This window comes from Poecilia mexicana, unplaced genomic scaffold, assembly GCF_051168715.1.
Source record: "Poecilia mexicana isolate PSO_F unplaced genomic scaffold, ASM5116871v1 scaffold_8, whole genome shotgun sequence".
Classification (NCBI taxonomy): Eukaryota; Metazoa; Chordata; class Actinopteri; order Cyprinodontiformes; family Poeciliidae; genus Poecilia; species Poecilia mexicana.
The window spans coordinates 25,397,385-25,421,874 of record NW_028263377.1 but is presented as its reverse complement, the minus strand read 5'-3'; the positions used below and the strand labels follow the sequence as shown (position 1 = coordinate 25,421,874).

Genomic DNA, 24,490 nt, shown 5'->3' with positions numbered 1-24,490 from the left:
AAACCACACATTAAGATACCTCTGTATTAAATATTTATAAGATATTTTAATTATTACTGGGAGTCTTTAATTAAAGGCAAATAATTGAGGTTACAAAATTGAAGATTAATTACTAAGACATAAACCTTCACAACGATATTTAAATCAGTCAAATTTTATTTGTATAGCACATTTCAGCAGCAAGGCATTTCAAAGTGCTTCACATAATTAAAATAAAAACAGCATGTGACATTGAAAAGTAAAACAAGCATTCAGAGCAATATTGAAATCTAAATAAATAGGTTTATGATTAGAAGTTTTGAAATTGTTTTAGATATCTGTATTTTATTTTAAATTTAATGTTTACCTTATTTTATTTTTTATTATTATAATATATTTTCAAGAACATAGATCTATGTGAAACATCAGCTCAGCCAAACAAAATGGAGGATTTTGGAATTATTATTATTTATATAATTATATATGTAAATGTATTTTAATTCACTAAAATTTGAGGAATTTTGTAGCATTTTAATGTTTTCTTTTTTTCTCCTTTTTAACATTTGCTGCGTTTGTGTTTGTGTAAAAAATAAACTTAAACAAACAGAAAGACAACAGGAGAGGAGAGAGACTCAGAGGCTGGAGCCAGGAAGAAGGAGTAGGAAGAGGAGGAGGAAGACGAAGAGGAGCAGGAGGAGCAGCAGGAGCAGCAGGAGCAGCCAGCTGTAACAACCAGGCAGAACAGCTTCTCATTATGTAACCTGTGAAGCTTCCAGCTGAGGCTGCAGGAAAATCCTTCTGCACGCCTCCAACTGGACCAGAACCAGAACCTGGACCAGAACCTTCACAGTCACTTTCTGTTCCGCGGCCAGACCTTCTGGTACAGCTTTCAGAAAAAATCCATCCATCCATCCATCCATCCATCCATCCATCCATCCATCCATCCATCCATCCATCCATCCATCCTCAGGTCTTACCTGAACAGTGTCCGAACCGTTTTCCCGCCACCCCGTCCAGAACCGCTAACGTCAGGTTATCTGGAGTGTCGGGATGAAGAGGCGTCCCTCCTCCTCCTCCTGGACCAGAACCAGAACCAGAACCTCCTCCTCCGCTGCTCTCTGTGATCAGACTCGCCTCGGAGCTCTGCTCATCGCTGGACAGAGACGGACTGCGGACGTCTCCTCCTCCAGAACCGGAACCGGATCCAGACCCAGATCCAGATCCAGAACCAGAACCGGAGTAGGAGCCGTTGGCGCTGCACGGAACTGAGGCCAGCCCAGTTCCTGCAGCGGAGGGCCAGGAGGGGGGGTCCTCGCTGTCAGGGCTGCAGGGGTCAAAGGTCAATATTTAGACTCAATCCATCTGAAGGAAGGAGGAGCAAGTTTGGTCCGATCTCTGACAGGATGTGACGTGACATCACTGCTCATAACGCATCATTTCCCCTCCCTCTGTGCCGTGCCACAGCGGTGCCATGATATAGTGGGCGCCATGTTATAGGGGGCGCCATACTATAGTGGGCGCCATGCTATTCTGGGCGCCATGCTACACTGGGCGCCATGCTATAGTGGGCCCCATGTTATAGTAGGCGCCATGTTATAGTGGGTGCCATACTATAGTGGGCGCCATACTATAGTGGGCGCCATGTTATAGTGGGTGCCATACTATAGTGGGCGCCATGGTATAGTGGGTGCCATGTTATAGTAGGCGCCATGTTATAATGGGCGCCATACTATAGTGGGCGCCATACTATAGTGGGCGCCATACTATAGTGGGCGCCATGTTATAGTGGGTGCCATACTATAGTGGGCGCCATGCTACACTGGGCGCCATGTTATAGTGGGCTCCATGTTATAGTGGGCGCCATACTATAGTGGGCGCCATGCTACACTGGGCGCCATGTTATAGTAGGCGCCAAAAAGAGGACTTTTCTGTGATGAACAGCTGTGTGTGCTTTGAAAACCCACATTCATCATAATGGTTTCTAGACTTTTGGCACCTTTTTGTTCTGTAATTTTTCTATTTCTGTTTTCTACAGAGGGAAATCTCTGAGCGGCTGTTCAACACCCCACTTAAGCATCGGCCTCTGGGGCCTTTTCATTTCCTGCTTTCAATCACGGCTCTGTGCTGAAGAACGTTGAACATTAAATGAGTCCAGAGTTGCTATTGTTGATGAAGAACCACTGAGGTACGGTGGCTGAGAAGGCTCAAACCTCTCAAACTAAACTACAATAAAACAGAAGCAGAAAACTTTCTACATAAATTATGTCTCTTTTATTATTATTATTATTATTATTATTATTATTATTATTGACAAGCAAACAATTAATATAAAAAAGTTTCTGTTCTTTATTCAAATTTTTCCACATTGAAATTAGGAATAAAATGTGAAAGTTAATAGAACAAATAAATTTATTGAGATTTTTATCCAAAATTGTTTACACCCAGAACACTAAACCCATTTAAACCTTCTGGCCACTTTATTAGGAACACCATTTCAATTCAAACACAAAAAGCTGAACAGCTAATCAGATGGCAACTAACCAATGCAGATTTTCATCCAGATGTGCAAAAAAAAAAAGCGAGCTGAAAATCAAACAGCATCAGAACAAAACAGAATAGAACCAGAGTTTTGGTGCTGATCAGACCCATCCATTTAAGACCACAGTGGATCCATGTTCTGATGACAAACTGGGTCAGAACAAACGTTATCCAGAACCAGGAGGTTCTCATAATGGATCTCATCTCTGCTTCATGCTATAATGGACTAGAACCTCCATGTGATCAGATCCAGAGCTTGCATGGTGTACCTAATAAAGTGGCCAGTGTGTAAAGGTGTGATGATATATATTTTTTTCTGATTAGGAACCAAAACTGTTATTTTATTTATTTTATTTTCTAAGACATTCAGACTGTAGAAAAACAGTCTTCAGTCAGAGGTTCCTTCAAAGTCGCTGTAACACAGACTGCTACAGGAGACTTATGAAGAATTCAAATTAATAAGAATTACAACATTTAATTTCACTTTGGGATCAATTATTTTAATTTTGGATCGAAATGACATCAAACTTTAACCTTTACTTGGAGTCCGCCTCATCTATTATTTTTAATTAATTTAAGCTGCAGAACCGAACTCACCTGAACACCTCCCGCGCGTGGCCGCTTTCAGGTGAGGTCTCCCTGAAGAACGGGACGACCCGGGACAGGCTGGCCCTCCTGCGGGACGCCCCGGTGCCACCGCTGGCCTTGTCCCCCATCCCGCCGAACCCCCCGGCCCGCGTCAGCGCGGTGGTCTGCTTCTTCAGAAACTTCTCCAGCGGTTTCATCCCCGCCGGCATGGTTCTTCTCTGGACCGGGGACGTGGGGGGCTGAGACCTGGAGTCCAGAGACCTGGGTGGGTTGCTGAGACTCGGGATTCGGTAACTGCTGCTGCTGCTGCTGGTGGTGGTGGTGGTGGCGGGGCAGCGGCGCCTACATCATCCGGCCCCCGCAGGTCGGGTCAGGGAGCGCAGGTGCGTGCAGGTAAGAGCGGACCCTCCTGGGTTCTGCAGACTACTGTGGACCACCAGTCCGGGCTAACCCATGGATGATCCACTCGGTCTCCGGAGCTCCGCGCACCGACAGCCGCTCCTCCCCCAGCTGCTCTTCGGCTTCAGTCGCCGCCTCTACACGGAGCTGCGGTTCCGAGCTCCGGTTCCGAGGGCGTGTAAAAATTAAATAATAATAATAAAACCCCAAAGAGAGCTCCTTCAATCCGCGCTGCCCCTCTGCGGCTCCAGACTCAGATCCGGACCCGAATCTCTGCGGATTGCTGGTTCCTCCTCGCTCACCTGGCCCGGTGCGTTTGGGTGCGGTGGGTTTTCGGAGCCTCACCGGCGGTTCTCCGGTTCTGCAGGCTCTTCGAAGCGGACCAGTGGGGTTTTAGGTTCCCCCAAACCGATCTTCGGTCGCGGTCCTCCTAGTGAATTTCTGGATGAGCAGTGATGAAGAGCACGCGCGCGCGCTCCCCCGCCCGCCCCTCCGCGCGACTGACGATCTGCTGCAGTTGCGCGTTCCCGACACTCGCACTATGCTCTCACTGCCCGGCGGCGCGCAGGCAGTGTAAAATTAATGGAAATGGAAATATCCCTGACGACAGAGCGGAAACACCGCGAGATTTCAGCACGAGAGAGCGCAGATTCTTTTATTTAACACTAAACTCGGATGCTGAACGGAAGTTTTCTGCCAGATCAGCTGATTTTTGATTCTCAGTGAAGTCACGTGACCCAGGATTGATCTAGAACCGGACACCTTCCTCCTCCTCCTCTTCTTCTTCATGCTGGAGCGTCAGGTTCCTTGAAACTGAACCCAACAGAAGAGAAACACTTCAGGATTATTGTTTCAGCTCAGATTCTGTTTCAGGCTCAGGTAATATGAATCATCTGTGGAATACCACAGGGAACTAAACTCGGCCCCATGTTATTGTTCTCCATTAAGCCCACATATGCTTCATTTTCTGAACTTATTTGGATCTCAGTTAGGATTTTCGTTGCTTTGTACTTGTGACGGTGCAATAAAGTTGAATTCTATTTTTTTTGCTTGCTTCTTTTCAATAATTTAGCTTTTAAACTCCACTTCTAAGTGATCTATTCCACTCAGAGTGAAATATTTAAAGCATTTTTTCAGTAAATTTATATAATACTGTCTTCCAGAGACTAAAAACACAAGAATTCAGTTGTTTTTTGTTTGTTAGAAATCTAGAATAAGGCATCAGGTAAAGAAAAAAATATTTTAAGAAATGCAGCCCTACTGTCATGTTAAACAAACGTAAATAAAGTTTGACAAACTAAATTTGATTACATGTAACATTTATTTTAAGGTTTTTTTTAAGTTGGAACTCCTTTCTGTTTTTTCAGTGCAGGTTGCTTTGATAGCATTCTTCTGGATTCTGCATTGTTGGTTCTGATGTGTTTTACCTTCCTTTTCACCCATGAATCCTCTGAGGTTCAAGAAAGAGCAGTTAGCTGGTGTTACTGTGGTGATTGAAGAAGGTATTGGTACCTTTAGCAGTTTGGGTCGGTACCGAGTCCAGCTGGAAAATAAAATAAGCATCTCTATAAAGCTAAAATGTCCTGGTATGTTTCTGACGTTGTCTGTGTCTTCTGAGTTTCATAAAGTAGAAACCGGTGACCTGCTTTTGTATTTCTCGGCTGGATTTAAGACTTTAAACAGCTGCATTGCTTTACTAATTTATTATATTCCTTCAAATGAAACTCTCAGCGTAGAATCAAAGGAGAAAACTGCAACAAAATAATGCAAAGAAAAAGAGAATAAAGACATAAAGATGGAAAGTGAGGAAAAATGAAAAAAGAAAAATATCAAGGAGCTATAAATAAAGAACAAAGACAAGGAATCTGATTGATTTTATTGATCCTATGATTGTAATCACGTCATAGATTCAAACCAGGAAGTGAGGAGAGGCTCCTTGCTCTCATCGGCTCGTTATCTGCAACTCTGCAGTTTCTTGGCCAATCAGAGACCTTCTCACCATCCTCCTCTGTGGTGCATCAGTTAACAAGCCAATTACTCAAAAAGCTCTCCAACCTCCTGATGTCCATCACAGGCGGAAGGCGTTGCCATGGTTACAGCTGCAGGAGGTGGGAGGGAGGGTGTAACAGCTGAGGCTCCTTTTGTGTTTGAGCTGCCGATGAATATTCACGAGGTTGTCCGGCTGCTGATTGGTGGCAGGAGTTTATATAAGAGCCCCGCCTCCAGTGGCTCATGAATATTCATGTTCACATAAATAAAACCAGCAGGTGTGAAGCTTCAGGGATGAAGAACGGACCCATAAATCAAATAAACTCTCCGGATTCCTACTAATGGCTTGATTATTTGACTCAGGTGTGAAGCAGAGCGACGCAACTAAAAGTTGCATTTTAAGACCTGGAAGCTTCCCAGCAGCAGCAGCAGCAGCATCGAATTCCGGAAAAGTCTGAATGCGTTCTGGAAACCGGTTCTGGTTATAAGCAGTCTGATTATCAGCATACTGCTGATAATCAGTCCATCCATGGTTCTGTTTTAAAGGGGGGGATTTTATGTAAAATTTAGCTTTATATCAGTGGCTGGACTTGATCAAAATTTATAATAGAGTTAATTGTAGGGTCTGTAATCAATTGTGTTTTAATTGAAAACTACATGAACAAAAGTAAACATTTTAAATTACAAAAAATGCAAAATTGCTATGATATCTAGTCAAATACTGCCACTTTTACACCACTGCTGTTCTGCTTCTCAATAACTTACCTGAAGGTTGGAAAGGTTTTCAGCATCAAACATCTGCAGATGAAGCTCTGCAGATGTTCAATCAGTAACTTAAGTCGCTTTTCATTAAGCCCCCATTTCTGAAATATTTTTTTTTAATGATCTGATGTGATATTTTGATTTTAAATGTCATGTTTTAATTTCCTGAAAGTGAAACATCATAACAGAAATGAATGCTTACAAACATCAATCTGTGTGTAATTAATCTTTTTAATATGTTTCACGTAGTGATAAAGTTCCTTTTCAGTGATATTCTAATTTATTGGATGGGTCTGTACATATAAAGACCAGGCATTAGGCTACAGATATATGAAAGAAATACACTCTCACAAAAATCAAACTGATTTAGTTAATTATAGAATGTTTATAATCTGCAATTATCTATAAGAATCAAGTTATTTTTTGTTCTTCAAACTCCCCAGCAGAAAATATGATGCCCTTCTGGTGACCCAGGCCAAAGCAATCAGCACTACATCTAATCAAGCAGCTTTTAGCCAATCAAATTAGGCTCGGCTGGAGGCCAGTAGGATGGGCTGGGTCAGAGGTCAATGTGTCTGCAGACGGGGTGGTGCATTAGCTGTCATCAGGTCAAACATTCCCCCGAGTTCGACTCGATGAAAAGTTAACGACTCAAATGGGCGTCAAGTAGTATGAGAATATTCTGTTTAGGAGAAAAAGCTCCTCTCTCTATAATTAAGAGATGTACCTCTGGCCTGGAGAAACACTGGTGTCACATGACCAAAGGAACCCAATTTGATTGGCTAAAAGCCAAGCGACTTCATCTAGTGTCAATAGCTTCGGCTTGGGTCACCAGAAGGTCACCACGTATGGAGACAAACTTTTTGCAGAAAAATATTTTTAGACGTGTTATTGCAATAATTAAACAGATGCGTTCACACCAGCCCAGTTTAGTCCATTTCAATCCAAGTCTGGAAACTACAAACCTAGATCTCTGTTCATTTGAAGTTAACTTTGGTGCGGTTCCAATTCATATGTGAATGCCAACCAGTTTGGAAAACACTCTACAAGCAGGAAGTGGACTACAGGACAGGGAATTCTGGGTAAATACAACCAAAACAGACATGAGAGTGAAGCACTAGGAGGAGAAATGGCTTTTTTTTTCCAAAGACAAAGAGAGAAGTCCTACAACCACTAGAATCTGATGCTACTACATTTTTGTTTACATTTTGTGAAGAAGGAAGTTGCGCTCATGTCTTGAGGCTTTCATGTCGTTTCCCTCAGTCGTTCTTGGTGCAGCGCCCCCACAGGTGAGGAGAGGAACTGATTTTTTAAGGGTTTGGTTTGTTTGACAATGCGGTGAGTGTGAAAGTGAACCGCAGCAGCTGAAAATGTAATAAATGTTGCAATCTTGGTTCTACCAGACAGTTTTTCTCTGAATTTCACAAGAACTTTTAGTGAGTGGTAGAGAGAAATCTAAAACATTAAAAACCTGTAATCATAAACTTTGACTGCCTTATATTTATGTCTGTTAGTCTGTAGTTGGACACATTATCCTGAATAAGATTATCTTAACATAAAATTCAGGTGAAAGGTCATTTTAAGCTTTGCTTGTTTTCTAAGCATCTTGAATAAAAAAAAGACCCAAAGAAGTTCTGGTTTTGTTGGTCTGGGTGGGTCAGGAACGGGTCAGAGACATTCAGGACAGAATCAGAAACTTTAATCTGACAACAACCAAAGACGTTCCAGAGAACTGAGCAGAAACAGATGAGCAGAAACTAAAAAAGAATTAAAAGGAAATTTTTATCCTGGAAACCGTAAAATTCAGTTAATAATGGGTCCGTCTGGGGTTCTGCTACGCTCTGGTCCGAACATGAAAACAAAAATCAGAGCAGATGGTCACCTACTACAAATAATAATAATTAAAAAAGGTAAAACCAACAGTATGAAAATGAAAGATTTAATAAAAGGAAGACAAACTATTTCTCTCTCTAATTACTCCACCGTAACATTCAGGTCCCTGCCGACGACTCAGCGTTCTGATTACAATAAGTTCACGGATCTATTTCATCTCTTCCAGATTTTATTTACAGTTAGCTTCTATTTACAGCAACATTAAGCAACACCAGGTGGCGCCAACGGAGGCAGGTCTCTGGACCTGCGCTTTTAGGTTTTAACGTCGCCGTTTACCGGGAAGGATTTATTTATTTTCATAAAATATCTGCATCTAAAATATGTGATCCGAACAGAACTGGAGTGGTTGACCCGGTCCAGTTCTGGCAGCTGGATCATGTAGAGCTATAACCGTTAGAGTGGATTCAGACAAACCGGACAGGAAGTCGTTAGCGGGTCGGCTCCGTCCGTCTGTCCGGCAGAGTGACTGAAAAGGAAATAAAGGAAAGTTCTGATCCAGAAGAGTCCGTCTCGTCCTGCCCTCCGCCCCCTCACGGTGTCGTCTGATTGGACCTCACTGCCCCTCCCACCCTGCTCCTGCACACAGACCAATCACCAGTCAGAAAACCTGAAGCAGGAGGAAACTAGGGCTGGGCGACAAGGCTTCAAAATAAAATCTCTGATTTTTTCCATACCAAATCTGATTTTAATCTGTTTTTATATACTAAAATAAATTTGTGAGTTGTACAGCAAGTATTAGGAAATTCTCATTTAATTATGAGAAGCATAATTAAACAAAATTTTACCAGAAGAAAATTGTAAAATTATGACAGAAACAATTGGATAAAAGCCTGAATAATATTTTTTTTTATTTATGTGTTGGAGTTCTGATGATGAAATAAGTATTTAATTCTCCAAATATTACAACTTTATTCTTGGAAAATTAGAACCATTTTCATAAAAAAAAAAAAAAAAAAAAACTTATCAGTTATATTTCATCATAGAACTGACCTGAATTCAAAGTCCAAATAAATAGAAACTGTAACAAGATGGAAGGTCTTGGGCACGCGGATGTTAGAGGTGGGTGTTGATTTGAATCTTAAATACAAAATATATACATTTATTGTACAGTTTTGGTTTAAGTGTGTTGTTCTCTCAGCAAACTGCCCTTCAATGAGTTTCTATACTCCAGTTAATGATTACTTGATTACTACATGAGTTGTCAGTCATTTCAATGATCAATTAATCATGATTAATTTGATTAATCGTTTCAGCCTGAACTGGCACCACTATATGGAAACACAAGAAGTGCTTTGCAGAAAATAAAATCCAGATTTTCCAAAAGTAAATCTTCATAAACGAAAAATTTGATCAAATTGAATTTCTCGATTAATCGCCCAGCTCTAGAGGAATCCGTTAAGGCCTCACCTGCAGCTCTGAGGTCAGGGTGGGGGCGGAGCCTGGGGGCAGGGAAGGCGATGAGGGCGGAGTCACTCTGAGGCGTAGGGAACCTCTGGAGGGGGGGGTTTGACGGTGACGGGCTGAGAGGTGCGGCGGGGGGGCGACGGTTTGGGCTGGGCCTGCTGCTGCATGGTGTCGTAGTACGTGACGCCGCCGTACGTCACCTGGGCCTGACCCTGAAACACAGCAGAGGTCACACTGGGTCCGGAGGTTCTGCTGGTTCTGATGAGCAGTGGTCCGGTCTCACCTGTGGGGTTGGATACATGGCAGGGTAGGGGAAGGTCATGACCCCAGGAGGAGGGTAGAACGGAGGAGGCAGCAGCTGTTGTGGTTGCCCTGGTGACAGGGAGACAGGTGGGCCTCCGTAGAGGGCGGGGTTAGCGATGGGGGCTCCTGATTGGTGGGGATGGAGACCTGCAGAGAGAGAGAGGCAGCAGAGTGAGAGGCAGGGCTTAAAGTAAAAAAAAATCCTGAGCCAGAAACTTAGTTATGATAGAAATTAACTATAGCGTTTCTATTACCACAGTTTAATAAAAAGTGTCTTTTATAGTGCAAACAATTGCATCTAACAATACAATTAACAAGCTAAACAAGCAGTTCATTTCAACTCAAAACAAAATGTAAAATGTCTGCGCCCTAAAGCCTTACAGGCAAATAAGAGTCCTTTCAAGTCAATGTTTTTGCAAGTAATTTAGAACATGAAACATTACCAACGAAATCAGTGTTTCTCAACGTTTTTCAGGCCAGCGCCCCCCAGCCTTTATCCAGGTCCCTCACCGCCTCCCATTCTTGTTCTTTGTCATTTTCTAGTTGTTAAATATGTGATCAGTTATTTACTGTTATGGTCTATAAGATATATTTATTCTCAGTATTAGATGTGGTCTCAACAAACCCATGGCACTTCAACAATATTATTTTACCTTTTATCTGGAAATAGTGTCTGTTTATTCTTGCCATACAGTCCTCTGTATTAATTATTGCTCGAAAGGTCTTGCCATACCAGTTTATTCCTCTGTATTTACTTTAGTTTCTTAGTTTATTCTTGCATTTTCTTCTTCATTAATTTCTTTAGTTTCCTTTGATTAGTATTGTCCTCTCGGTTTATTGCTATGTCCACTTTAGTTTCTGTCCTGTTGGTTTTATTTTATCGTTTATTGACCATCATTAATCTTCACTCATCACCTGCTGCGCCGCCAAATCGTCATGTTTCAGATCATGTGTTGATTTTTCACTGTTCAGCGTCGGATTCTCTGTTTTTATGCCATAATTCACATCTAGATCATCGCTCCGTTTTATGTCCTGCTTCTCCTGTTTCAGAGTTTTGCCCAATGTGCGCGTCTTTTTTATGTTTTTACCCCCTAAGGTGCAGGGCGTATCGATGGGGAAAAGGCAGACTGACATAAACTTTTTAAAATAACAGAAACAATTTTGATCATTGAAATTTAAAAGTGCTGTGGTACCGTTGTTCTGTCACCCCCGTTTCATACCGGACCACTTACAGCTCCGGTCTTAACGCTATAAAATGAATGCTCTCTATCGTGGTATCACCATGGAGGGATTTCTTTATTTAAATGGGTTCATTTTTCAGAGGGACACACAGTGAGGGTATCGTGATTTTAGTAATTACATGTTTATAAGAGCGATTTTCTGTTGTCCTTCCCTGGAAGCGGGCAGCATCCAAACAGAAATAAAACACTTTTTAATACAAGTTGCTGCTTTGACAATCACAGAACTGCCAAAAAAAATGTACAAAAATCCTCAATAAAACATAAAATATTAGAAAATCAGACAGCAGACAAAGTGAATCACAGCAACGTCATCAGCCGGTGTAACGCTGACCTGATGCGGTGAAGCTACTAGTAGCAGAATCGGAGCTGTGCCAAGAAGCTACAAACACTGAACAGAAGAAGAGCTGCCATCGATACAGTTGCATCCAAGCATGTTTTAATGTTACACAATACAATTTTGGGAAGTTGCTCAAAGTCTAAACTGGTATTGTTGTGACTGTAGGTGTAAAGTTTACCTTCAACCAAATGCCCCCCAGAGGAATCCCAGCGCCCCCCTTTTGTAAAAATGTCCGCCAGCTTCCCGTCTTGTCCCTTTTCCTTTGCCCAGCGCCACCTGTTTTTAATTCCTTTCTCAAGTAAACGTGTTTCTTTACCGGATGAGACAAACTCCATCTTCATTCATATCGCATTTGATTTAACCGAACGCATGGGCTTCTTTTCTACAAAACGTTTTACAGTCATTGGTCAAGAACACGGGAGCTAGAATTCTGATTGGCAGACATCTTTGTCTATTATCTACAGTTTAGTTGAGGCGGGCCATTTGGTCCAATGCTCGCTTTGCTTGGAAGTCTGGCCCCCAGACGGAGCTTTTTATGCCTAAGTTTCAAACGTCTGACTAAATAAATCTTCCTTATTTTAATTGTAAGTAGTTCTTTAAATGTCCTGTGAGATGATATACATACCCATGTATCCATAACAACTGGAACTTTCAATATCCAGCAAGTTATTTTCGTAATTTACCGTCTATTAAACGAGTGCCCCCCGGATTAATTACACTCTCTGCAGCTGCAGCTGTGACGTTACCGTATTAACCCGATATTTGCTGGAAAGTGCAACGTCTCTCCTTTCAGAAACCGTTGGAATTTTTCAGATAGCGCTACGTGAGGCGGAATTACAGTACTGCAAATTTAGATGTGTCGCCGCTGACACGTTCCGGCCTAGCCTGGAGACTAGTTTGGTTGAGGCGGACGTTTGGTCAAAAGCCGGAAATCCGGCCCCCGGCCGGAGCTCTTTAAGCCCTGGTGAGAGGGCGACCAAGGAGGGTTGTGAAATGGTGAATTTAAAGGAAACCCACCAGGATGAGGGATGTGCATCTCTGGCTGGACCAGCATGCCCTGGGGCGGGATGGGGGCGGGGCCTTCTCCGTGGGTGTAGATTGGTCCCTGGTAGGACACTGGGGGGGGGCAGAACAGGTGATCAGAGGAAAACACCAGCAGCTGCAACACAGCTAATAAATAAAGCATCTAGGACTAAAACGATTAATCGTTATTAATCAATTATTGAAATAATCAACTAATTCAGTAATTGATTAATCGTTAACTGTAGTATACAGACAAAAAAAAAAAAGACTATTTGGAACTACAACCTCAGAGTGGTAATGAAACCAAAACTGTACAAAAAAAATATTACATTTCTACCTTAAAGTCCCCAATGGGACAGTTTTTCATTCACCTGGTTAACAAAATCTACTATTAAACATTTTCATCCAAATATTAATCAGTTAAATAGCCAAAAGATCAGCCCTACACTGTGTTGATGCTCAGTCATGTTCAGTTTTTTTATGTTGATGTTAAACATATTTTTAGTTGATGAAGCATAAATTAAACGAATGCTGTTAAACTATAAAATGTTTATTTTCTTATTTAATGAATGAATTTATTAATTTATTTGCATCTACTAGTGTATTTTTAATACTGGATAAAAAGGCATAAGTGGTTAAATGTAGAATGTGCCATATTTCTATTAACTGTCAGAGTAATCAATAGATTAATCAATAACTATAATAATCATTAGTTCCAGACCCAACACCATCTGGACCTGATTCCAGTTAAACTTCATAATCCGGTACCAACGGCTCAATCCGAGGTTCTGACCGCAGTTCTAAACCTGGACACACTGCTGAAGTTTTGCTGACCCCTCCTGGTGAAACAGAGGAGATGCAGCAATAATCTGAAAACTGATCTGCTGCATTTTCAGTTTGGACTCTAGTAGAAAACTCCTGAAAAGCAGCATCATCAGGACCCGGATAGACCCAGATGGACTCGGATGAGCTGCAGCTCTAACAGAATCAGAACCGAAAAAAAAACCCGAGCTAAAACCTCCATCAAAGGAGCAGTCAGAACCTTGTTAAAACACATAAAAATATATTTTTCCACAAACATTAACAGAACTGATAAGTGTGATGGTTCTGATTGATCGGGTTTTATCAGAACTTTATCTCTAGTTCTTCAACTCCAGCTCTAATGTCCTACTGGTTGAACTGGGGGAAATCTTACTGGGCTCGTAGTAGTGTCCAGGCTCCATCACTCCCAGGTGCATGGGCGGGGCCGGTTCTGGAACGGCTCTCTGGCGCTGGGAGGAGTAACGCTTGGCCCGGTTGGAGCCCACGCCCATCTCCTCCATGTTGGAGTACTGAGGCGGCCCACCGGCCATGTGGATGGGGTTGGGAAGACCTGCAGAGAGGTACACTGGTTTAACTAGGACATGGATCAGCTGGACTGGGAAAACAATCAGTTGGACTGGTTTAACGGGGTCTCTGTACTCCCAGTATGGAGGGACTGGTTTAACTGGGTCTCTGTACTCCCACTATGGAGGGACTGGTTTAACTGGGTCTCTGTACTCCCAGTATGGAGGGACTGGTTTAACGGGGTCTCTGTACTCCCAGTATGGAGGGACTGGTTTAACTGGGTCTCTGTACTCCCAGTATGGAGGGACTGGTTTAACTGGGTCTCTGTACTCCCAGTATGGAGGGACTGGTTTAACGGGGTCTCTGTACTCCCAGTATGGAGGGACTGGTTTAACTGGGTCTCTGTACTCCCAGTATGGAGGGACTGGTTTAACTGGGTCTCTGTACTCCCAGTATGGAGGGACTGGTTTAACTGGGTCTCTGTACTCCCAGTATGGAGGGACTGGTTTAACTGGGTCTCTGTACTCCCAGTATGGAGGGACTGGTTTAACGGGGTCTCTGTACTCCCAGTATGGAGGGACTCACCTCTCATCTCGGAGCGTACGTACGACGTTGGACTCTGACTCCAGGTCTGTCGGACCAGATTGAGCCGGGCCACTTCCTGGTCCAGCTCGGCGACCCCTCCCCCGCCCGTTGCTGTCTGACTTCCCCCCTCGCTGCTGCCCCCCGTCCAGCCCTTGCCCCCCCCGCTGCTAGGTGAGGAGCTGTTTCCCCCCGCTGCCGACTCCTCCACTGAGGCCTGCTTGCTGCCGAGGTCCGATGGCCGCGAGCGAGTCCTGCGGGCCAGAGAGTATGATTTACGTTCAACAGGGCGCTCGACCGGCGGAGAGGCTTCCCGATTGGCTGCTGAAGACTGGAGGGCGGGGTCAGAAGTGGAGGCAGCCAATCCGGAGGCAGCTCTGTCCCCGCTGCTTCTTCGTTCCTGCTGCTGTCGTCTCGGTGACTGGTACCCGCCCGGCTGCCCTGCTGCAGAGGTTGCTGCAGACTCTGACCTCGGATCGTCCTCCGCTGCGCCTGATTGGCTGTCTGAAACCTCCTCAATGACCACAGAGGAGCCTCCTCTTCCTCCGTGGACCCGTCCACCTCTAACGGACCCGCCTCTGTCTCCCGGCAGGTCCAATTGAGATTTTGGTGCGTGCCGCTCTCTGGGATGAACCTGAGGTGCGTTGGATTCATTGTTCCTGTACTCTGACTGAGACAACGGGTGCGCTTGGCTGTAGTGAGGGGGTCTGCTGCGTGAGGGCGGCGGTCTGGAGGAGTTGTTGCTCCGCTGAGCAGCAGAGAGGGGAGGAAACGCTGAGGAAGAGGAGGGTGGAGGGACAGTAGAAGGTGGAGGCGGTCCTCCTCCTCGGTTCTGCCAGGTCCGGGCCGGTCTCTGCCCATCTCTCCACCGCTTGTCTCTGCCAGGAGGAGAATTCTGCCTGCAGGAGAGGAGGCGGGAGGAGGATGGTGATGCCGATAAAAACGACGAAGAACACAAACGCTGGTCTTGAAAAACATTCCTATTTTATATTAGCTTCTACTTAAAGTGTGATTTAAATCACTAAACTGCACATAGAGACTTTAGTTAATCATATTTTCTGTTTAATTCATATTTATTGATCCTCTTCTGAAAAACCCCCCAAAAAAACTGAAAAATAAAATACTAAAATAACATTTTAGGTTTTTTTTTTTCTTTTTTTAACATTAGCTGAAATTTTTCACAATAAACGATACAACTGATGGATGGGAGCGTTCATCAGAATTTGTTTGGAAAATTTATTTAGGACTTTAACTCTCATGGAAAAGCCAAAAACCAGATCAAACGAGCAAAAATGTCTGTTATTGAAAAATTGAGGAAGTTATTTTAAATTTTGATATTTCCATTAATCATTCCTAACAAAATACACATAAAAAACTTGATAGGAACAGTTTGCAAATAGCTCTGTTCTGCGGTTGCTAGGTAACAGGGTGGCACCAAATGTGACTTAATAATCAGGATGTTTTTAAAACTGCTCTTTTCCTAACACCAATAAAACATTTGCTTTTCTCCAAAAGTCGTCCAAGTTATTTTTTCAGACCGAGATCAAAATAAAAAGTATAAAAAATGCAAAGAGAATTTTGTACAACAGGCCCCGTTTAAATGTCAGCTGTTGCTCAGTCAGTCAGCAGCTGATAAATCCTGGCTGTTCTGAAGCTCCACAGCGCCACCTACAGCCAGACAGCTTACACTCCTCACATACCATCCTAAAAACAAATACCTGCTCATGGCCTGCAGCCTAAAGTTTAAAGACCAAAGTGACAGTTAATCATTTTTCACTTTCATAATATAAATTATGTAAAACTCTGAAAGTAAAAAGGCCAAAATCTTTAATTTCATCTTTCTAATCCAGGAAGTAAAGCTCCATTACACTAGCTTAATAATTGAGCTTGCTCATCCTGGTCCGTGGTGTCTGTGCAGCGTTTACATTTGACCCAATGCTCCTATGTAAATGACTTGTTGCCATGACAACATGAGGAACAGCAGCAGACAGACAGTCATTCATTTCCAGGTTGTTCTATTCGGTTTCCGACCATCAGAACCAGTGAAGCCAACGTTCAGACCCGTGTGTTGGTGGTGGTGGTACGGTATGTTGTCATGGCAACCAGCTCACCTGGGTCTCCGCTGCCTGTACGCCCGGTCTCCAGGGCCGCTGCCGCCGCCGTTCCGGATGTCGTAGCCGTAGATGGCGATGAGCTCCTCGCGGCTCTTGGGCGCCTGCTCCTCCTCCCTGAACTTGTCGTGCTCCCAGCGGCCCTCGTCCTTCCACAGCTTCCTGTTCCGACCTTTAGGCCTGAGAAGAAGAGGAGGAACAGGTAAACCTCCTTCTAGAGGCGCTGAGGCTGACAGGGAAGCGGCGGCTCACCTCTCCTCTTCCTGAGTCTGTCCGCGGACGTCGTGCTCGAAGAACAAACCCTTCCTGGGAATGTAAGCCGGGTTCTTCCGGTCCTCGTCGTCGTCCAGCTGCTGACCAGGCTTCCCTCCCGTCTTTGTCTCCGGGTCGTCGGTGGACTCCTGTGTGGAGGTCAGGGACAGGAGAAGAAGAAACCATGACGACCCTTTCTTCAACAGGAAGCAGAATAAGGAAAATATTCTGGAATCCGTCTGGAGGCGAGTCGTATTCCCACCTGTCCGTCTCCGCTCTGCCTCTCTCCTGCCAGGTTTCCCTTCTCCTCCGCCTTGCTCTCCTCCTTACTGGACCCTCCTGCCTCCTCCTCTTCCTCCTTCTCCTCTTCCTCTCCATCATCCTGTGTGGGACCGTCAGCAGCAGCGGGTTTGGCTTCGCCGGCTGCTGCTGCTGGAGCCTCTTCCTCGCTGAAGCCCTCCTCTTCCTCTTCTCCTCCCTGACAGAGAAACAGAAACCAGAGTGATCGTCCCGGCCCAACAGAGCGGAACCAGCCGGATCTGGTTCTGTTTACCTCTGAGTGGGACGCGTTCTCCTCCGGATCCTCGCTGTCGTAATCCGAGAGGACGGCTGGAGGAAACAGAACCAGGCGTCATGACAACAGAGCGGATCAAGAGAACCTGCAACGGGCCGCGGGTCAGGTCTTACCTTCTCCTGCTCCGTCTTCACTTTCCTGTAAAGACAAACAGGATCAGAACCAGAACATGAAAGAGATCAGAAAGTCTCAGTTTGTTTCTAAAAAACAAAAAGCCCGTCCGGGCTCGGATCTATTCTTCGTTCTGAACACCACAGAAACAGAAGCAACCCATAAATCTGTGCTGAGAATCCAAAACATGAAGCGGGTTCTACAGAACAGAACCGTGGCATCTCTGTTAAATAATCAAACTTCACCAGAACAGACCCAAATTCTGCTGACCCAATCTGGTTTGCTTTCTTTGGTAAAATCTTCCTTCAGGAATCTGTGGTTCTGGTTTCAGGTTCTGCTGATGGTTTGATGGTTCTCCAGAACCAAAAGTTCTGTTCAGTCCAGACTCTGGTCTAGTTAAAACTAGGGATGCTCCGATCAGGTTTCCTGCTGCTGATTCCGATACCGATCACCAATGAGGCCGATCTCTGCCGATCACCTGGATTGACTGTCAACTTTTTGCTTTAGGCATAAATGCTACTATGTGATCTGACAAAATAAAAAAATGATCTGGTAATAAAGTCACCTAATTTAAGCATAAAACATGCAAAATACTTGAAGGCACAATACAGCAGTTATTCAATTAAAAAGACAATTGAAAAACCTGCAATCAGTAAAATAATATTTAACAGTAGATCCTCAGTACCATAAATTATACACGAGTCAAATAAATCTGCCTATATCAAATAATGTCAAGTAAAAAAGGAAACATCAACTCAAAGTCAAATGCAGGCTGAATCAAAATAGACAATCCTTCCTGATAGCGTGGCTAGCTGATTAATGCTGGTTCTGATTGGTTGGTTCTTATTGGCTAGCTGATTAATGCTGGTTCTGATTGGTTGGTTCTGACCGAGCTGAGTAATTCTGCAGAACACATGAGGAGGCAGAGGAGAACGATAATTTTTTCAGAGATTACCTGTCTTGTACACTTTTTCACGGAAATCGGCCAATTATGATCAGTGGCCGATCGATCGGCACACCTCTAGTTAAAACATTTCTTTTTAAATTCTTTTTCTTTTGATAATCTCATATTTTTATGCATTATTATCTCTATTTTTATAAAAAATGTTTTACTTATTAATTGAGTCATTTACTTGAGACTATAAATAAAAATAACGTAAATAAAATGTTTTTCCTGCAGCTGTTAGACGTTGATGTTCAACTCCAACAAGAACTTCTGACTGCAGAGAAACTTTCTGCTGATTTAACATCTTGAAACTGAAATGTTTCACATTGGAGTTAAAAACAAAACACAATTAAACTGCATCCTTCAAGCAAGCCTGTCACAATAATTAATAAGTAAATTAATCGCATGATAAATTAAATTTCCATTTTTATGATTGTTTTTTCTCTCTTTCTACCAAAAACTAGAGGAAAGTCTCCAGTCTGGTGCTTGAGTTTCATCTAAGCCCTTTTGTAAAAGGACAATTTAAAGAGACTTCATAATCCATTTTCTTTGTCACTTTAATTGTTTTGTTTATTTATTTTTGAATGTTTAAAATGTTTTCTAGTTTCAGTTTTAAATGTTTGTTAGAAATGAAATTTTATTGACCTTTGAGAATGTGTTCTTGGATTACAATGCCTTTAATATTATTATCATTGTTATATTAGTTGAAAATGGTCTCATGACAATATCATTGTCCATCACAATAACTTTCAGGACAATTTATTGTCCAGAGAAATGTCTCATCATGACAGGCCTACTTTCAACCAATGTGTCTCTCCAATAGATTGCGCTTGTTTATCCTGTTTTGCCACTGTTAGAATTATAAAAGATCTGAGAGCCGCTGGTTAGTGATCTATAGCTGCACCTGTCTGGTTCTTGTTACTTCTGACTCCTGATCCCTCCATCACCTCGCCTGGTTAGAAATGCTTTAGGATGTTTTTATGGGATTTTTTTATCTTCTCATTTCTGCTTCTTTAGTCAATTTCATAACAGAATAGTGTCTCATTGAATCCCCATCTGCCATTAGAGCCACTACCACAACACGAACATCTGAAGGACTTTTATTAGACTTGATAACATTAAAATAAACAGTTATAATTACTAAGATTTCTGCTTTGAAGCACATTTTCACCTGAATTAATAATTTCAAATATAGTTTTACTCTGAAATAAGGCTGAACAGTGTGGGTTCTGAGTCTTGAAATCACAGGGGGCCACAGGCTGAGGGGACCACCCGGCGGGGCCCACGCTGAGGGGACCACCCGGCGGGGCCCACGCCGAGGGGACCACCCGGCGGGGCCCACGCCGAGGGGACCACCCGGCGGGGTCACAGGATGTCCTCGGGGTCCACTCAACGGCCCAAGCTTTGTGGCTGCCCGATAGCCTGAATAATAATGTCGACACCTCTTTCTTTCTACATTACATTCGTTAAACTCGGAGTAACGACCGGCTGCCTCAGCAGGTGTTATGTCGCATTTAGTCTCCCCTATAAATGTGTTCTAACTGGCGCCTTTCGGTCTGGTTCCCTAAAAACATCTCATCATCGAGCTATTTCTAAACAATATGTTTATTATTTTATTGCGAACATAACAATCAATGTTCTTCTGACATCGTGCTGAGCTAACAGGGAGCTAACGGTTCTGTAAATCCTTCAGACAGCGGGGAGACCATGAGATCTGTGGACGCACTCAGAGCTCTCAGCTCCGGGAACCACGGTTAGCTTCTTGGGGTTAGCCCGGACTGATACTCACACACTCGGACTCAACGTCGCTTTTCGCCTCGGACCGGCTCACTGGCGCCTCAGCCGGATCGGGTTCTCGGCCTCGGGCCTTTGTCGCTGGAGAACCGGACCTCCCGCTGTCCGAACCCGAGCCGGACTCGTCGTCGTCCTCGCTGTCCTGAGACGCGCGCCTCCTCCTCCGCCGCCGGTCCGCCATCTTAGAAATGGAATGGCTGGAAGCGGAAGAAGCGACGCACTATGGGTAATGGAGTTTCCTTTTATATACGTTACAAAACGGCCTAGCAGAGCTAAACTATATCTACTGCCACCACGTGGATAATCTCATATCGCTCTTCACTCAGAAACGTTAAAGTTATTTACATTTTTGACATTTTATTTTTGCATTTGCTTATTTAATCATTTAGAGAATAAGTTATAAGTTTAGCACCACAATACCTTAAAGATCTGTTATTGCTGTACCAACAATCTAGACCCCTCAGATCTTCTGGTTCTGGACTGCTCTGCATCCCCAGAACCAGAACCAAATGAGGAGAAGCAGCATTCAGTTTCTATGCACCACAAACTTGGAATAAACTTCCAAAAAACTGTAAAACAGCTGAAACACTGGGTGCCTTTAAATCTAAACTTAAAACCGTTTAAACTTAAAACCTGTTTAGAGTTGCTTATGGCTAAATTAGAATTAGAGTGTGGGTTTTGATGTCTTCAATGTTTTTGACGTTTTTAATGTTTTTATCTTTTCTTTTTATCTATTTATTAGTTTCTTTTTATTTCTCTTTCTCACTGTTTACGTTTTAATGATGTTTTTTTTAAATCCCTTTCTCACATGCTGTCTTTATTTTAATTATGTAAAGCACTTTGAAATGCCTTGCTGCTGAAATGTGCTATACAAATAAAATTTGATTGATTGATTGATTATAATATTAATCTAGAAATACTTTTCATTACATTCAAGATGATTTTACAAAGAAATTTGAAACATTATGATGGGCTTTACATTTTAGGCCACAAACTGATAACTTTCAAAAAAACACAAACAAAAAAATAAGAGTTCATGTTTTCATCAGTTACATCAAAGCAGCAAAGCTGTTCAAGATCATTACACTACCATCACCATTTAAACGGCATCATGAGTGAAAAAAAAGAAAACAAATGAAAGAGAGAACAATACAAAAAATGAAGTAATAAGAAGTGCACAGTTTATCAGTGAATGTCATGGTGCATCTAAACAGTGGCTGGGATAAAAGGCAGTGAGAGAACCCAATGATTTTACCTTATGAACGCAGAAGAAAGAGTTCCTCAGAAATGTTGGATGAAGTTGCTTCATGCAGGAGAACATAGAGATGTTTTGTTATTTCTTTGGCCATACAGAACACATTATAAATCCTGATCATATGATCACTAGAGCTCATAATGGTTGAATGAAAACACGATTGTGTTTATCATGTTTGCTCATAATAAAATAACTTCCTAGTGCATGTTAAAGCATCTTTCTTCTGAACTCAATAAACTTGAAATACTGCAAAGAATAACTAGTCCATTAAATAAATTATTGATTTAAATTAGTAGTGCTGGTTATGGGACACCTGGAGGTTCAGTATTAGCTGCAGTTCTTCATCTTCATCAACCCACTACGTGGAGCTGCAACAATAATATATTTTTTTTCTGTGCCCTTGAGGTCTGAATCTTATTGGTTCTTTCCACAGATTCTCAATCAGATCAAATAAAATGTCTCTTTATCTGAAGTGTGATTGAATATTTAGCAAAGTGTAAAAATTAAAAAGTAGAAAGATCCACAAAGTGTCACAAACCTGTTATCAGTTATTTAAAATTGTGGAAGTGATGTATTTTTATGATTATTATTATTCTTTATTTTACTTTAGTTTAATTTACAGAAAAAAATCGGATGGTTTTCTTACCCTGAACAGCTCAATAACATCTAGTTTCATTTATTTTTTTTATCTCTGGAATTTAAAAAATTAGTTAAATTAATTAAATTCACCTTGACGAACTGACAACTTTTGCTCACTTGTAATTTTTTTAAAAGTATTTTCTTCAGTTATGATTTATTTATATTAGTTACATTTTCTGGTATTGTTAATGTTTATATGCCCAATAATGTCAGGAAAACACATAAACTAACAAGATTTAATTTAAATGTGTGAAATGTTTTGACTACTTCAAAGTTTTTGATGTTTTATTCTGTTGAATATTAATTCACTTTTTTCTTTTCTTTTTTCTGTATTTGGTGTTTAAAGGTTAAATATTTCCTTTTAAACTCTTTACTCATCACCTGACTCTTACTTTCTGATTTAAGTTTTTAAAAATATTTTCTGTTTCATCCTCTGACTTGAGTTGATGATGAGACCTTTAATCCTTTTATGGATCTTATTTCATTTTTTTCCTTTTATTCTTCATCTATTGCATTAAAGTTTTGAAGAACTTTGATGAGCTTTTATTATGAAATTCCTTCTCTCTGTCCTCTTCCTGTCAAATAAAGAACGCTAGAAGTGGCAAAAATAATTCCTTAAATCAAAAACAGAAAATGCTTTTTGTACAAAATCAAAGCAGTATGTACTTATTTCAATTATTAATTATCTTTCTATCAACTCACAAGCAGTTTAATTAAAACATTTAATAAAACCTTCCTGCATATAAAAACTTAAAATGGGATATGTTTGGTTTGAGACGATAAAGATACCACTTTAAAATAAGACTATCCTTACGGCTAATAAATAGTTTATATATATGTTATTAATTCATCTCTAAACACCATTAAATAAGGGAGAAGGACACAAAATCTACCAATTTCTTGACAAATAATGAGCCAATTTCATATATTTTATCTAGAGTTGTTATATTAAATATTTCAGACTGTCTTAGTTAATTAATGCATAATAAACTGTTACTAATGAGTTATAGTGTTTACAGATACCTTGACAGCATCTATAAAAGGAGCCTTATTGAAAAGTAAACATTTTAAACATTTTTTTGAAAATGTGCATTTTTACATTACATTACATTAATATTGATTAATTGTGATTAATCATCCGCAGAGTGATCGATCAGACACCAGGTGGTTTAGAGATCAGAGAGTTCAGACAAACACTGCTGTCCCTTCTTAGCAAACATTTAAAATTATTTACTTTATTTTTGTATTTATTTTCTTTGGAGGGAGTAGACTCTTCCCATCAACCCGGTGCAGGGAAGGGAGAGGAGTTCTTCCCATAAAGACGGAGTTCAGTGAACTCACTGTTCAGTAGATTCACTGGCTGTTCAAACGGCGTAAAACATGCAGAGATTTCAAAAGACCAAAGTGAGGAAAAGTTTACAAAGTATCAATACTTTTATGTGGCTTTAGCTCTACAGACTTTATTGAAAGATTAAGTAAATGTTGATTATTATGGCTTGGACTCAACAGTAACATTGATCAATCAACAACGTCGATCAGAACATTTCCATCTCCAGACTGAACCCTGGACCGAACCTGGACCCGGGAAGGAGGAGCGACTCTCAGTCCTTTAAATGAAGGTCAGCTGCATCAGTCCTGCAGAAAGCAAAAGTTTCCTCTGACAGGTTCTGCTCACCCATCTGGACCGCCGTCTGCTCCTTAAACAGAGTTTATATTCACATTTTAATCAGGTCTTTAGCTGCAGCTGCTTTCATGATTTATTTTGATCCTCAGACAAGAAGAAGTTCCAGCTGACAGAATAAAACCATCAGAGCAGCAGGTAACTCACCAGGTTGCTTCAATCAGATGGTTCAATCACTATGCAGCCATAGACTTCTGCCTGCAGAACTATACAGATTACATGAAGAAAGATACGGAGGAGACAACCAAAGGACTCAACGCTGATGACAAAATGACCGTTGCTCTTAACATTTCTGGATAGTAAGTATCACTGGTGCAACTGGCTGGTGACGGTATACAACAAGGCAGACAAAAACAATCATAATGTGTTTGATGCAAATGAGATTGAAGCAGGAGAAATGATTGTGCTTGTGAGCCACACTCCCTGTGCTAATCTGTCAGACGAAGCATATATTAGGGAAACTGCAGAAATATGTTTCTGCAATAAATACTGCACAGAAATCAAAATAGACCAATGTTTAGAACGCTATGGAGCCACATATCCCGAATTCACTGAATATGCCAAGGTAACTCATGTCACCTACAGTGAGGACTTTGCAGAGGTGCCGATGCCTCTGCATCGGGTGGGATGATCTTGGTCTACTGGTGGTGGAAGGATTTCCAGGAAGTTGCCCACCTGCACAGATTATCTATGTCACATCAAAAGACAGTGTGGCAGACTCCTGGATTCAAATGAATGGGTTTGTCAATGTCCCAGAGGATTC

The 24,490-nt window shown here is 42.0% G+C and overlaps 2 protein-coding genes across 2 annotated transcripts in view; both read right to left on the bottom strand.

Moving 5' to 3' along the window:
- The window catches only part of rapgefl1 (Rap guanine nucleotide exchange factor (GEF)-like 1), a 36,618-nt gene extending 32,550 nt beyond the window's left edge, over positions 1-4,068 (bottom strand). The window contains exons 1-2 of the mRNA XM_014984751.2: positions 3,115-4,068; positions 957-1,303 (exon numbers count right to left, since the gene is read on the bottom strand). Coding sequence (XP_014840237.2) covers positions 957-1,303; positions 3,115-3,314 — 547 coding nt within the window. The 5' untranslated portion in view covers positions 3,315-4,068. The remainder of the gene's footprint in view (positions 1-956; positions 1,304-3,114) is intronic.
- Positions 4,069-7,932: 3,864 nt separating this feature from the next.
- Positions 7,933-20,360, bottom strand: casc3 (casc3 exon junction complex subunit). The gene is made up of 12 exons (XM_088007788.1): positions 20,148-20,360; positions 17,415-17,439; positions 17,281-17,336; positions 16,990-17,205; positions 16,728-16,876; positions 16,476-16,655; positions 14,368-15,263; positions 13,652-13,828; positions 12,451-12,549; positions 9,836-10,002; positions 9,556-9,764; positions 7,933-8,724 (listed from the first exon to the last, which is right to left on the bottom strand). The coding sequence occupies exons 1-11, from the start codon at positions 20,331-20,333 to the stop codon at positions 9,618-9,620; spliced, it is 2,298 nt and encodes a 765-aa protein (XP_087863914.1). The 5' UTR covers positions 20,334-20,360; the 3' UTR covers positions 7,933-8,724; positions 9,556-9,617.
- Between the last annotated feature and the right edge of the window lie 4,130 nt (positions 20,361-24,490).

Bases quoted from the DNA above. Each gene is read 5' to 3' on its own strand.
- casc3 (XM_088007788.1), bottom strand. From the start codon at position 20,333: ATGGCGGACCGGCGGCGGAGGAGGAGGCGCGCGTCTCAGGACAGCGAG. The intron at 17,440-20,147 runs GTGAGTATCAGT...TTGTCTTTACAG, and splicing joins GCGACGTTGAGTCCGAGTGT to GAAAGTGAAGACGGAGCAGG. The intron at 17,337-17,414 runs GTAAGACCTGAC...TGTTTCCTCCAG, and splicing joins TGAAGACGGAGCAGGAGAAG to CCGTCCTCTCGGATTACGAC.